The following is a 14684-nucleotide window of genomic DNA, read 5'->3' on the forward strand; positions in this document are numbered from 1 at the left end:
TTCCTTAGAACCCCCACTCAGGAACTTCTCCATCTAGAGAAGGGTTCTCTGCCTCCCTCCTCTGCCTGGACTTCCTGAAGCCTGAGGACTGACTGGGGTCAGTTGCCTTGCCAGAGCTCACACTGGTTGCTAGATAGCCAGGCTTTCACAGTATGGACAGTTGCATGTGGCTGTTGGATGACATTTGAGACCATCTTTTCATCCCTTCAGGTCCGGTTTCGCTTGAGACTTTGCCTGCTTGCTTTGCTTAGGGTCTTTTTTCAGTCCAGCACTACAGCCATATCCCAAAGGCTTTTTTGTTCCTGAGCCAGAAAAGTAAATGCATTAAACAGCAGAAAGCTAGAGACACTCCATCATTGCAGGCAATATAAGTAGGTTAGACCTTTGCTTGGATAATCTGACTGCACCAGACTTCAGAGGGGCACACTTAGATGAGTGGAGGGAGTGGTGGGGTGCCCTTATGCTCCCCAACCAATAAGCTCCTGAGAGCTGAGTGGGGACAAAGAAGGAGAGACGCTGGGTACCTCAATCCTAAAGCAAGAGGTGCACTGTGCGCATAGTCACATGCAGCACAAGGGTGTTTCAGCCAACAGAAGGCCATGCGTACAACAGTATGCAATAGAATTGTTTTGCCTGGTGAGTTCAGTGCTCTCTTAGTTTGTATGAGCACACCCTGTGACATTCACATAATGATGAGAACACCTGCCAGTGAATTTCTCAGAGGGTGTCCTCACTCAGACTGACGACTGAACCTGCCTCCTGCACCAAGTGCACAGGGATGAGCTTTCTGCATCTCTCACTCTGGTCTTGATGCAGAATTTTGCCTTAGAGACGCTTTGCCTGGTGCCTTCCTGCCCTCCTTGGCTTTTCTGGCATGGCTGTTGTATCTGAGACCTGTTTCTCTGAAGGTTGGGGCTTTGGTCCATGGCACTTGGGTAGAAACTGGAAAGGATTAGTAGGTGGCCTGCCCTTCCCCATCTAGCTCCTGGCTGCTTGGGAGCAGGGTGGGTGCAGGAGAATGGAGAGTGGCTGCATGTCTGGCCCATCTTAGGCTTTGGGAGCCAGTCAGCCTTCTCTGTTAGTTGCTCACTCACCTTGTCTGAATTTCTGAAGTTCTGGTCAGTGCCCTTCTCAGACACAGCAGGGAGATGTCTCTGCTCTTTCCTCTTTGGCATGTGAACTGATATTGGATGTCCCCCAAATCCAGAGGGCTCCTCAGAGTTTAGTTTAGTTAGTTAGTTTGTTTGTTTGTTTCTTTCTCTCTCTCTCTTTCCTTCCTTCCCTCCCTCCCTCCCTCCCTCCCTTCCTTCCTTCCTTCCTTCGTCTTTTTATGCTTCCCAGGGTGATCTTGAACTCCTGGGCTCAAGTGATCTTCCTTCTTTGGCCTTCTGAGCAGCTGGAACTAAACCGAATACAGGCCTCAGCAACCACCCACCTTCTCAGGGTTTCTGTGCACAGCAGTTATTTGGCTCCCATAGGGCACCAAGAGATGATCTTGGCCTCCCCTGTGGCTGGGGCTTGCTCTCCTGTGCTTACATCTCAAGGATGAGAGCCCAGGATTCAGGTGTGTTAGTGATGTACAGGGCATTTGCTGTCAGCAACCCTTCCTGTGTGTCCCAGTGTCTGAGGAGGACAGGTTGCTCCCTATCTGCCATTGGAGGCAGGCCCAGAGGACCTCAGCAGCTCTGGCAAGGTCACTTCTCTCTGGAATCTCCAGAGGTGCTAACTTCCTCCCTACCTTCCAACTCTACTCTTGCTCCCTGACCAGGCCCAGGCTGGGAATCCAGGCCATTTGTCTGTTCAACCTGAGTGCTGCTTTCCTCTCCAGGCTGGCTTCTGTATAGGCACTGCCCTGCGTTCCTGGGGGCTGCAGTTCATGGAGGAGCATTCACAGTCCACCATGGTAATCACAGGCTTTCCTGGGGATGGACCTGGTTGGGCCAACTGGTGGCTGTGGTCTGCCTTGCTGACGGGTGCACTTTGTCCTGCCCACCCAGCTGATCGGGATTGCAATTGGAGCCCTCCTGGCCCTAGCCTTTGTCAGTATTGCTGTCTTTTTTGTATACAGAAGGGTTAACCGATTCCGTAAGTATCTTGGTTTGTACTGTGGCTCTAGGGGGAGGGACAGGGCTCATATGTGTGTGGGTGTGTGTCCATGTCCTATGGGCATTTGGACTCTAGGCGTGTGGTTTTGTTGGAATCCAGGTTCAGGCTGTGGTTTCCAGTCTTTGCAGAGCCTTTTCTGCCTCCCTTTCCCAAGCAAGGATCTAGTGAGAAGAAATGAGATTCCTCTGTGATCTGAGACAGGCACTGATGTCTGAGGGGTGGCTGGGGGACAGGACAGGCAAGAACACAGTTTATCTTCTAGCACCTGTATTTCCAGCCCCTGGCCAGTGCTGCGCTTTTATTTTAGCTCAGGCAATTTCACCATAAACCCTCTCAGGGCCATGCCCAGGATGGGGGCTTTCCCACTTCACAGTGTCCCTTCCCTCCCCTTGCAGGACAAGTGCACCCCACTCCTCAGTACAGGTTCCGAAAGCGGGACAAAGTGATGTTTTATGGTCGGAAGATCATGAGGAAGGTAATTTGCTCATAGCCCTGGGTGGTACCTTGGCTCTTTCCTGAACAGCACCCTGGGGAGTGGAGACCACTACTCCCCAGGTTCCTTAAGCTTCTGGTTCCTGCACTCTGGGAGTACATTGCTGAGGGGTCCATGACCCTTGCTGCTGGGCACAGGATTTTGGGGGGTGTCATAAGTCATGCTAAATGTTTTCTGCTTTCCCCAACTAAACCAAATACATTTTATTGGAAATATCCCTGGCCTTGTTGACCTCAAACCACCTGGTCTGGAGGGCTGGAGTAGGGTGGGTGTCTGATTTGAAGCAGTTAGCTTGCTTTGACCAGTGCAAGGACAGGAGGCTCTTTGCCCTTGGCCATCTGAAGTGCAAGTTTCTGTCAGCGCGAAGTGAGGAGAGACAGCTGCTTTCCAGGAATATTTCTAGGGGCAAGTCAGGGGGCATAGAGGGCCATGCACCTACCCTCAAATGGGTGGTCTCTACAAGGACTCAGGAGGTTAAGCTGAGCAAAGGTCCAATCCTCTGGGGCTAGGGAGCCAAGTTTCCTGATGGCCTATGGAAAAACACTGAAAAGTGTCTCTTGTGGTTCTGGAACCTTATAAGTACTGAGTGGTGTCTGGGGGACAGGACAGGCAAGAACATAGTTTATCTTCTAGCACCTGTATTTCCAGCACCTGGCCAGTGCTGCACTTTTATTTTAGCTCAGGCATTTTCACCATAAACCCTCTCAGGGCCACGCCCAGGGTGTTCCTCCTGTGTTGGGGTATAGGAGTTAGTAGTTAAGGAGCTCCAACCTGGAGATAAGCAGTCTAGGTTGAACCCTTGTTTGCCTGTACAAATCTGCCACATCTCACACCCTGCCGCAGTTCTGCAAAAGCCAGCAGGTGTGGAGCCACGGAGTTCTGACAGTTTGGCTGCTTGAGGCCATCAAGGGCATCCTGTGGATATGTGGGGCTGTGTGTGTCCCCTGAGTCTGGCATTCCCTTCCCTCAAGGAGCCAAGAGGTTGGGGGGGATTGTTGCAGATGGCCCTGGAAGCTGAGAGCAGTATGGTGGGCCACCCACGGGCAATTCCTGAGGTCTGGCCCCTGAGTGCTCAGGTCTGCCTGTTCACAGGGTGTGTAACACATCTGTTTGTCCTACAGGTTACCACACTCCCCCACACACTTGTGGGGAACACAGCAGCACCCCGGCAGCGGGCCAGGAAGAGAACTAAGGTGCTATCTTTGGCTAAGAGGTACTGGGAACTTCCTCCTAATGGGTACTGCAAGTCTGTTGGAATCCTCACTAGTGCTGTGCTCCTTCCACATCAGAGGAGCACTGAGGGCATTGGTTTTTAATTCTTCTGTTCTTGCTCAAGGTAAATGTGTCTCTGCTTCTTAGAATTCTACGTTTCAAGAAGGAATACCCCACCCTGCAGCCGAAGGAGCCCCCACCTTCGCTGTTGGAGGCTGATCTCACAGAGTTTGATGTGAAAAATTCTCATCTGCCATCAGAAGTTCTGTACATGCTGAAAAATGTTCGGTAAGAGAGTGATGGGCGCAGGAGGACTTGCCATAGCATGGGCATTCCCTCAACATGCTTCTCCCTGCAGCCATCTCTGTCTTGGCTTTGTTGTGTCAGAAGGTATTGGCAAGCCAGACTTCTTTCTGGGACTGCTGGTCTCTGTGCCCTGGAGTGGTCGGTTGTTGGGTCAGGCTGCTCCAGTAGCAAGGCCTCATGGTCCCCTCGCCTCCTCACCTGTTCTTAGTGTCTCCATTTTCAGTGGTAAACCCAGAGTAAGCACAAGAAGCGTGTGGAGGGATCAAAAGCTGCACATCTGAGCATCTGACCCTGAGCATCTTTCCTCTTTCTGGTACCAGCACCCCATCCCAAGAGGGCACCTTGGCCTTTGGTTGTTTTTGTGTCTGTCTCATATTCATGGTCATAGCCCCAGAAGTTCTTTGAGCTGATGGGAGTCTCAGAAGTTTAAAATTCTGTTTGACAGTGATGCCAGATGACCTGGGTCTGCCATACAACATGGGCAGGTTGATCTGGGTCAGCAATAGATCTGCAACCCTAGCTCTCATGCAAGTGGGGACAATGGCCTGTGTCCTCTTGAGCCTCTTTCAAAGCACATCCCTCACCCCGCCTTCCCTGGGTGGGTGTCCACAGTGCATTCTGCTCATTACAGGGTCCTCGGCCACTTTGAGAAGCCACTGTTCCTGGAGCTGTGCAAACACATGGTCTTTGTGCAGCTGCATGAGGGGGAGCACATCTTTCGGCCAGGAGAGCCAGACACCAGCATCTACGTGGTGCAGGATGGGCGGCTGGAAGTCTGCATCCAGGACGCTGTGAGTCCAGGGCCAGGGGCCTGCAGGACAGGGCTGGGACTACTGTGCCTCCACCCAGCTGTTTGTCAGCTCCACATCAGAAAGTTAGTATAAGATTTAAACTGTAGGGCTGGGGCTGTAGCTCAGTGGCAAAGCACTTGCCTAGCATGCATGAGGTGCTGGGTTTGATCCTCAGCACCACGTAAAAATTAACAAATAAAGACATTCTGTTCTTCTACAACTACAAAAAAATTTAAAAAAAAAAGATTTAAACTGTAACTCTTTGGGGAGAAGGCACACCTTTCTCCCCACAACCAAACAGCTGCTGTGGACCCTGTGTGTTCTTTCCCATAATGCACTTGTCTCTCAGCTGGTCTTAGCAATGGTTTTGTTTCTGTTAAAATATTGGTATACTTTAAACATTAAAAGTTTTTCTTCCAAGTCCTCAGAACACTTCTATTAATGATTTGATAGATAAATCATTATGTTGATATGTCATGATCACTTGATCCCTTTTCCCATTTAAGGTGTTTTTCACCTAGGAGCTAAATATTTGTGCCTTGCCGGTGCCCAGTCTGTCCTTCAGAGGGCAGTTGCTGGGGCAGGATTGCTGGTTGCACTCTCCCTGGCTCTTTTTGTTGTGTTGCTTTCTGAGAGTATGGTATCAGTATTTTTTCCTGGTGCTGTCTGACCTAGGCTTCCCCATCATATGCCGCTGTGTAAAGAATGCTTAGGGAGTCCTAGACCTTATGTAATGGCTGCCCCTGACCTTGCAGAACCTGTAGTTCCATTGGTTCCCACCTGCCCTTGTTCTGAGAGTGGGCAGTGGTCCCAAGATAGTTCCCACACTGTCCTTTCTGGCCAGGATTGTTGATTCTTATAGGTTAGTCAATGGCTGGGCTTGATAGGTTAGATAGAAAGGATGGGCTTGGGTTTTTCCAGTCTCCAGGGGTCAGAGCCAGCAAATCCTAGGGCACCTGGCCACCCAGCTGATAAACAGACTCCTGGTCTGATGTGCTAGGGGCCTCCCAGAAGGACTGGAGCTACCTCTCTATGGCCCTTGACCTGGATGTGAGGGACTCATGAGGGTGACCAGTGCCAGATGTGGACGACTTCAGAAGGGACTTTCCTGGGCCAAGCTGAGATGAGCTTTGTATATTTAATCACTAGGTTGCATTTTTTGTTGTTGTTGTTATTTTGCCTAGTAGAAATTATGTTAGAATTCCATAGTTTTTACTGATAGTAACTAAATTTATTCCTCATAGCCCTTGTAATTAGTCCAGAAAACCAGCTTAGGTTTGTGAAATTTCACGCAAATATGCCCAGTGAGGATAGGTCATGACCTTGAGCTGTGGCTGAGTTCAGTAGAGTTTCTTCATCCATTTCATCCCTCCTCTTTTTTTCCTTGTTTCAACCTTATGAACCCTCTGCTTCCACTGACTCCAGCCAGTCTATGCCTTTCATCTAGATGCCCACTTTGCTTTTTAAAATTTATTTATTTTTATCTGGTGCTGAGGATCAAACCCAGGGCCTCACCTATGCTAGGCAAGCACTCTACTGCTGAGCCACAACCCCAGCCCCTAAGGTGCCCACTTTTTGATGCAACTTGGAGATGGAGGCCAGGCAAGCCTCACTGGTCCTAGCTGGGCCTCTCAATGCCCTAGTGGGTACCCTGTGAACCAAAACTTTCTCTCCTCTTCCTGCACAGGATGGCACTGAGGTGGTAGTCAAAGACGTGTTGGCAGGAGACAGCGTGCACAGCCTCCTCAGCATTCTGGATGTCATCACTGTGAGTGTCTACGTCACAGCCGGTGCCAGGGTCCTTGGGTCTATCATCGAGGCCTCACTCACTCCTCCTGTCCTGCCTGGAAAGCAGGTCGCTCGTGGTTAGAGGCCAGTTCTCCACAATGACATGAGGTAGAGGACTGGTCTAGTATGGGAGGGACCTTCATTCTGACCACATGAACTGGTGGGGTCTCCATGGGAACAGCTTCAGTAGTGTGTTTAAGATAGCCAGGAATTTGATAAAAGATTTTAATTGCCTCTTTTTTTTTCCTAATACCAGGGTTTGCACTCAGGGGCACTCGACCACTGAGCCACATCTCCAGCACTTTTTTGTATTTTATTTATAGAAACAGGGTCATCCTGAGTTCTTAGGGCCTTGCTAAGTTGCTGAGGCTGGCTTTGAACTTGCGATCCTCCTGCCTCAGCCTCCTGAGCCTCTGGGATTATAGGTGTGTGCCACTGTGCCTGGCTTCAGTTGTCTTTTTTTTTTTTTTTAATCTTTATTTTATTTTTTTTATGTGGTGCTGAGAATTGAACCCAGTGCCTCACAGATGCTAGATGAGGGTGCTACCACTTGAGCCACATCCCCAGCCCTCAGTTGTCTTAATTTTAAGAGACTAGTGTTAGACTCTAACACATGCTTGTGCTACAATATTCAAAAGACATAAAAGTTGTAGAGCAAAATGTTTCCTTTTGTCCTCAGGCCCTAGATCCTTCCCAGGAGGGACCTGACACCAGTTTCATACAGATCCTATGTGGCACCTTTCCATTGTCCCATCTCATGCAGCCAACAGAGTTCTGGTCTTCAGTGTATATCACATTGTATTTGAAGGCCAGGCTATAGGAGAAATTCTTAAGGTGAACTCGCTGGGTCTTGGGGAGCACATTTGTAGTACTGAAAGGTGATTGCTGGTCCCCCACAGTTGCAGAGCTTGGTCCTCCCAGATGTGTGCAGCTGCTCATTTTCCCCGCCCTCGCAGCATAGCGAGTAGCCTGAGTTGACATTTCCTAGTCTGACAATTAAGCAAATAGCCAGCCTCTCACTTTTTACTTTCTGTGATGAGCAGTTCCTAATGTGGCATAGAGGCAGCTAGTCAGACCAGCCTCAGCCCACATCTCTGTCTCTCCCTGTTGGCAAGAGTATGATACCCTTCCTGTCTTCTTGTTAAATCCCTTTGGCAGTGCTGGGATTGAACCCATGCTAGTCAAGTGCTTGACCACTGGTAGAGCCTCTGCTCCTTTCTTCTGCAGTGCAGCAGTTCTTGGGTGTGGCATTTGCAGCTTGGAGCACATTTGTTTCCATTTGACTCTGAAGCTGCACTGCAGCAGCATCCTGGGCATGTTGGGCAACTTTGACCTCAGCTCTCTCAACTGTGTTGCCACATCTCTGAAGCAGTGAAACAGAAGCTTGGCAGGGTGTGTTCATGCAGACTGCACAGGAGTTCACAGGCTTCCTAGGGAACCTTGTGGGATGCCTGGGTTAGACTCTCTGATTCAACCCTCAGCTTTGTCCAGGAGGCAGCAGGCTCCAAACAGATGCTGGGGTGTCCCATGTATCCATGTTGCTCTCTGCCAGATTGGCTAAGGCATGCTTTGCACTGTTTAGGGTCTGGAGGTGTGTCCCCCAGGACTGGTGTGTTTTCACAACACTCTTGGCCTAGGCTGGGGTGGAAAAGGATACCCTTTGTTATTGTAGATGGATAGCATGCCTTTATTTATTTGTTTATTTTAAGTGGTACTAAGGATGGAACCCAGTGCCTCACATGTGCTAGACATGCACTCTGCCACTGAGCTAAGCCCTAGCCCTGGACCAGACTTTGAAAGGCCAGCACTCAGTTTTGAGGGAGCCACCCACCGGGTGGGGGTTGGGCCAGAGTGGTATCCAGGTGACCAAGCCCATCTCTGTAGTACCCTAGCTGACTTCATGGGGATTCCAGATGTGTCAGGGGCACTGGAAGCACCAGGACAGGCTTAGAAGCCTTAGTCGTATGGAGGTACACCAGCTGGCTACTTGGCACCCTTCCCTCTTTGCTGATTTCTTTCTCCCCCCATCCCCAGGGATTAAACCCAGGGGTGCTCTACCACTGAGCCACATCCCAAGCCCTTTTTATTTATTTTGAGACGAGATCTCCCTGAGTTGCTTAGGGCCTCTCTAAGTTGCCCAGTCTGGCTAGGAACTGTGATCCTCCAGCTTAGCTTCCTGAGTCACTGGGATTACAGGTGTGGCCATCACACCTGGCTGATTTATTTTTCTTTAAGTAAAAAATAGTTCACTGTAAACTGGGGTGGGGCTTTCTCTGTTATTTCCTGTTCTTTCTTATCCAGATCTTTTGGTTTTCTTCCGGTACTGGGATGCCCTTGGCCAGGAAGAGGGTGGCAGGCTATGGCCAGGGGCAGATCCCTCCTGTGTCCCCACCTGCTATGGTCCATCCCACCTCTGCTGGTGTCAACATAGCCTGTCTCCCTGGGACTGCAGCACTGGGACAGTGGGAGTAGAAAACAGGGGCTGCACTGGGCATGGCGGTACACACCTGTAATCCCAGCAGCTTGAGAGGCTGAAGCAGGAGGATTGCAAGTTCAAAGCTAGCCTCAGCACTTTAGCAAGGCCCTAAGCAACTCAGCGAGACTCTGTCTGAAAATAAAAAATAAAAAGGGCTGGGGATGTGGCTCGGTAATTAAACACACCCAAGTTCAATCCCTGGTACCAATAAAATAAAATAAAATAGGGGCTGTTATTTGAGATAAAATATACCTACATGGTGAGTAATTGATCATTTAGAGATCAATTAATCTTTACCTATATTGTTGTTGTCTCACCAAACATTTGTATTTGTCATTTTTTTAAAAATTTAAATTTTTACAAAATGACATGTATGAGTTCTTAAGCTGCACTTATGTCTTTTTTTTAATATTTATTTTTTAGGTGTAGATGGACACAACACAATACCTTTATTTTTATGTGGTACTGAGGATCGAACCGGGTCCCACCCATGCTAGGCGAGCGCTCTACCACTGAGCCACACTCCCAGCCCCATGCACTTAATGTCTTTTCTACTCCTGGTCTTTCCAACTCTTAGGTTCCTTCTAAGCAACTGCTTCTCTTGTTTAATAATTCTTCCGTCTTAGGTACATTGACTTCCTGTATGGAAAAGGAAGACAGCTTTCTCCTGAGTGCCTAGCATGCTTCACTGTGCCTCCCTCCACTGCCTACATTTCACTCCTGATGCATGACTAAGACTTTATACATCAGATTGACAGCTGAGCCTTGTGGTGTTCTAGGGGTTAAATTTCCTTTCTTGTCAACTTTTGATTTTCCTGAAAATAACAATTGTTTTATTTTTTTGGCCATTTAGGATATTTTTGTGTGTGCTCTCATTACAGATGTATAGCCCAACCCGTGCTCCACAAGGAGTGCTTTTCTCTGGGCAAACCTTCCATCTGGGACCCCTGTGCCCTGCTGAGTAGGCTTTATCTCCTCCTTACTGGTCTGCTTTTTTGGTTTGTTGGAGTAGATCCTCTGCTAGTTTTCTGATAAAGGTGCAAGGGAGGTGTGTTTTTGAAAACTTTCTTTCTTTGCACCATCTTCGGGTTTTTTTTTGTTTTTTGTTTTGGTGGTGCTAGGGATTGAACCCAGGGCCTTGTGCATGCTAGGCAAGCACTCTACCAACTGAACTACATCCCAGCCCCCTACACTGTGTTTGTATTTTTTTTAATATTTATTTTTTAGTTGTACACAACATCTTTATTTTGTTTATTTATTTTTATGTGGTGCTGAGGATCGAACCCAGGGTCTTGCACATGCTAGGCAAGCGCTCTACCACTGAGCCACAACCCCAGCTCCCCTCCTCCTCCCCCATTTGTATTTTTATTGTACTTCCTAAGAGACTTTCTCAACTTTTTTGTTCGCGGGGTGGGGGGGGCACTGTTGCAGATGGAACCCGGGGTCTTATACATACTAGGCAAGCACTCTACCACTGAGCTACACACCCAGCCTTTTTTATTTATTTAAAGACAGGGTCTAAGTTTCTCAGGCTGTCCTTGAACTTGTGAGCCTTCTCTCTCAGCCTCCTGAGTTGCTAGAATCACAGCCACAGCCACCATGCCCAGCTTCAGCTTTTCTTTTGTGGCAGGGGACTTAGGCAACTTTATTTTTTAAATCTTCCATTGAATTTTTAATTTCTATCATCATATTTTTAAAATTTTATTTTAAGAGCTCTTGCTTTTTTAAAAACCACATCTTGTTCTTGCTGCCGGGGTGAAGTAGGATGAGCTTTGCTGTTGCTCCCTCAGTTGTCCAGGCCTCGTAGTTTTTCTTTTCTGCATGTTTCAGGTTTCGTGTTTCAGATCAGGGCTTTCCTGTCTCCTGAAATCCATTTATGTGAAAGTGAAGCACAGAAACCCATGAAGGTGCATCTCCAGTGTGATGTGGAGCTGGCTCCACCGGATGGAGGGCACACACTGTGCCCCTGCCCCATAGAGGGTGGAGGGCAGAGCCATCCAGCCCTGTCCCTCAAGGCCACGCTGCAGATGCTCCAGCTTCTTGGCCACATGGTTTCTGTGGCAGCCCCTTTTGCGGCTCCTCAGTTGAAGTGGTCATCAGAGTATGCAAGTGAATGAGCATGGCTGTGTGCCAGTAAGCCCACCATAAGATGTGGTGAGGGGTGTGGCCAGTCTGGGTGCTCTGATTGTGTGGTCAAGGTCAGATCCTGGTTTTCTCTGGGGTTGGGTTGGGTGTTGGCTAGGGGAAGGGAGGCACAAGGTGAGCCATGACTGGAAATGCTCTTTACCTCTAGGGGATGGTAGCTACTGAGTTAGTCATAAAAAGAAAGCTAGCTCAAGCCCTTTGAGAGCTAGGTGCAAAACCTGCATGCATATGGTCAACAGGGACCCTGCAGGAGACTGACTGGAAGTGGCAGCTCCTTCTTTCAGGACTTTGGAGTGCAGGGGCCAGTGTCCTTAGAGCTTTTCTTTAAAACACCTTCCCAGAGGGAAGTCGGCCAGCACCTTGCTGTGGGTCCTTGACCTGCTACAAGCAGGGATCTGAGCCAGTTCTTATCCTGAGTTGGCAGGGGTCTCCAGCACTTAGCCATGTTGGGCGATCCGGTGCTCAGACCTGGTGGTCTGCTGTCCTAGGGGCTTTTGGGGCTGGGGGAGACCCTGCAGGCCTGTGTGTCAGGCACATGGGGTGCTAGTCTCTACCTCCCAGCCTCCTACAGGCCCTGCCATGAGGAGTTTCTTTCCTCATCTTGTTCTTTTTCATTGTTACTGGATGGCTCCTTGGGTCATGACTCTGTCATTTGCTTTCAGCAGCTTTTGTTCTTAATCTCTTGGCTTTTTTTTTCTTAATCCTTGGCAGTTTAGGTCTTTTTAAAAGAGCAGAGATGAGCACCTTGGATTTTTTTTTTAAGAGAGAGAGAGAGAATTTTTTTTTAATATTTATTTTTTAGTTTTCGGTGGACACAGCATGTTTATTTGTATGTGGTGCTGAGGATCGAACCCAGGCCGCACATACGCCAGGCGAGCGCGCTACTGCTTGAGCCATGTCCCCAGCCCAGAGCACCTTTGATTTTGATGCGGGAACAAAGATCAACATTTATCTTTTCCCACCATTTTTAATTGGAGATGGGCCTTATTAAACGTTTATGAAGTCTGTAGGCACACTGTCTGTAACCTGATTTACCACACAGGTGAAGTATCAAGGATGGATACCGTGTGCATCACCACACCCACTCTAGTTCCATGCTTCCTCTCTTGGAGGTAGCTATAGCTCTGAACCTTTTCTGGTGTCTGTGTAGCCTTTGGTTATTTTTGCTCATCTCTAGGCCTCTTAAGAGGTGTCATGCTGGATGCAGTTGTGCAGAATTCTGTGTGCATTGGACGGTTAATGGGTGGGCACTCTTCTGGTTCAGACATCTGTAATACCACTGTTGTCCATTGCTGGTTAACACCCAGGCGGGTTACAGGTGGATGTTGCGCACAATACCGTGGAGGATGTCTGTGCATGTTTCTGGAGGATTCTTGCCTACAGAGGAGTTGTGTGCATACCTGGCCCACGCCCGGCACACAGCTTTCCCTGGGATTTTCACTTTCCTGACTTTAGGTGAATTTGAGAGCATGCTTTTCTGACTAGGTGAATAAGTAGTTGAAAAAATAAAACACACAGGAACAGTTTAACAGTAGCTGTTAAGCTGGGATTCCCTTTTTCCTCCTTCCCCTAAACACATGTGCCTGTTTGGCTATGGTTCTAATGCAGGGACTGAGACTTGCCTGTCTCTGGGCCTGATGTGGGCACATCTCCTTGTGCTCCCAGATCTGCTTTACATGTCCCAGCTCCCCAGCTGATTGGCAGTTGGGAGATGTGCTGGCTGCACAGGTGGTGTGACTGGGACCTGGGAGTTAGGGTGAGGTTGTGTCTTAGTTGCCTGTAGACAGGGAGCTCACATGAAGTGTAAGTGAAGTACTTCTGGAGGAGGTTGTGATCTGTAGCTGGAGGTGACTCTGCTGTGCATAAGGTGCTTGTGTTTCTTTTGATGTGGTTTTGGGTCTCTGAGGGGTCACCTTTATCTATATAAAGGTTTGGAAATGGACAGAATTCCAAATGCAAGAAAAATTGCTGAGTTTCAGAGCTCAACTAGAACTTGAGAACCAAATGTTGTACTCTCATTTGGGCTGGGCAGCAACGTGGATACTGCCCAGTCTGTTAGAGTGAGAGCAACACCAGGAGACCTGACATTCACCAGGCTTTGCTTTGTTTGCGGGGACTTCCTTGTAATATTAAGACTGAATCTGTTCTCTTGAGCAATTATGGTAGCTGCACAGCCTCACCTATGCAAGTGATGGCTTTTGACTTCTATCCATGAGGTTGGTTGGGCTTTGCCTTTCTAGTTCTAAAAAAAGAAGGAAATTAAAATTTTTGCATTAGTATAAATGAAGTAGGAGGACTCTAGTTCTGCTATGGCAGGGTGATGCCACCAGGGCCTAGCTCCTGCTCATCACAGCTAGGACCCAGACAGAATGCCAAAAGCAAACACTGAGACCTCTGGAAACAAAGCAGGCCGACACTGAGGATCAGCCTAGAGATCACTCATGAGGGGCTTCCTGGGGCTGGGCTTTTCTTCTGCCTCATGGCTGCACTCTGAAGGCAGTGCAGTCACAGTGACTCCTACAGATTGCTAGGAGTCTCAGAGAACCAGAGAAAGGGCCTGGGGAGGGTCGGGGGGGGGGTGAGTACTGGGCACATGGATCCACTTATTTGGGAACACATGAGTCTCAGGTCGGGCCCCAAACAGCAGGGCAATGGCTCTGAAAGTTGCATTTGATTCACATCTCACCCTGAATCTCAGCCGAATTCCCACATGGCATGTGCAGAGCAGAGCAAAGCATCAGAACCCAGACTTTACAAATATACAGGTTGGGAGTATATTTACTTACTTACACGCACGACTGTGGTCTGAACCTAACGAATCCAATAGTCTTCTTCCACACAACTGGAGCTCAGCCACATTTTTGATGGCACCCACACACCTGAACCCAGTCCCGTTGGTGATGGCACTCACACAAGCAGTCTGAATACAAATGAGAATCTGAATGGAAATTCCAAAATCCAACTGTATACTGTCTATAAGAAGTGCACTTTATATATAAAAAGACTTAGATATATTAAAAAGAAAGAGTTAAGCCAGGTATGGTGGTGCACACTCATAATCTCATACTTAGGATGCTGATACAGAAGAATTGCAAGTGTGAGTCCAGCCTGGGAATATCATCCAGGAATACTACCAAGGAGAAGAGGGACATCTCCCATCTAGAAGAAAGAACAAGCCGGGGACAGTGGCATCCACCCATAATCCCCCCCACTCAGGAACCTGAGGGAGCAGGATTGCAAGTTTGAGGCCAGCCTCAGTAACTTAGCCAGACTATCTCAAAAAATAAAAAGGGCTAGGGATGTAGCTTAGGAGTAAGGTGTCCCTGAGTTCAATCTCCAGTACCACCAAAAAAAAAAAAAAAAAGAA

The 14684-nt window shown here is 48.6% G+C and overlaps 1 protein-coding gene across 18 annotated transcripts in view; it reads left to right on the top strand.

Moving 5' to 3' along the window:
* The window catches only part of Pnpla7 (patatin like phospholipase domain containing 7), a 69765-nt gene that overhangs the window by 397 nt on the left and 54684 nt on the right, over window positions 1-14684 (top strand). For 12 of the 18 annotated variants that reach the window (XM_048813238.1, XM_048813237.1, XM_048813247.1 and 9 more), the window contains 7 exons: window positions 1769-1903; window positions 1998-2085; window positions 2502-2581; window positions 3721-3812; window positions 3959-4099; window positions 4749-4908; window positions 6596-6676. In XM_048813238.1, coding sequence (XP_048669195.1) covers window positions 1769-1903; window positions 1998-2085; window positions 2502-2581; window positions 3721-3812; window positions 3959-4099; window positions 4749-4908; window positions 6596-6676 — 777 coding nt within the window. Of the gene's footprint in view, window positions 1-1768; window positions 1904-1997; window positions 2086-2501; window positions 2582-3720; window positions 3813-3958; window positions 4100-4748; window positions 4909-6595; window positions 6805-14684 lie in introns of those variants that run through there. The other 6 variants (XM_048813240.1, XM_048813244.1, XM_015505699.2 and 3 more) reach the window with 2 other exon arrangements.

Source organism: Marmota marmota, unplaced genomic scaffold (assembly GCF_001458135.2).
Source record: "Marmota marmota marmota unplaced genomic scaffold, marMar, whole genome shotgun sequence".
Lineage (NCBI taxonomy): Eukaryota > Metazoa > Chordata > Mammalia > Rodentia > Sciuridae > Marmota > Marmota marmota.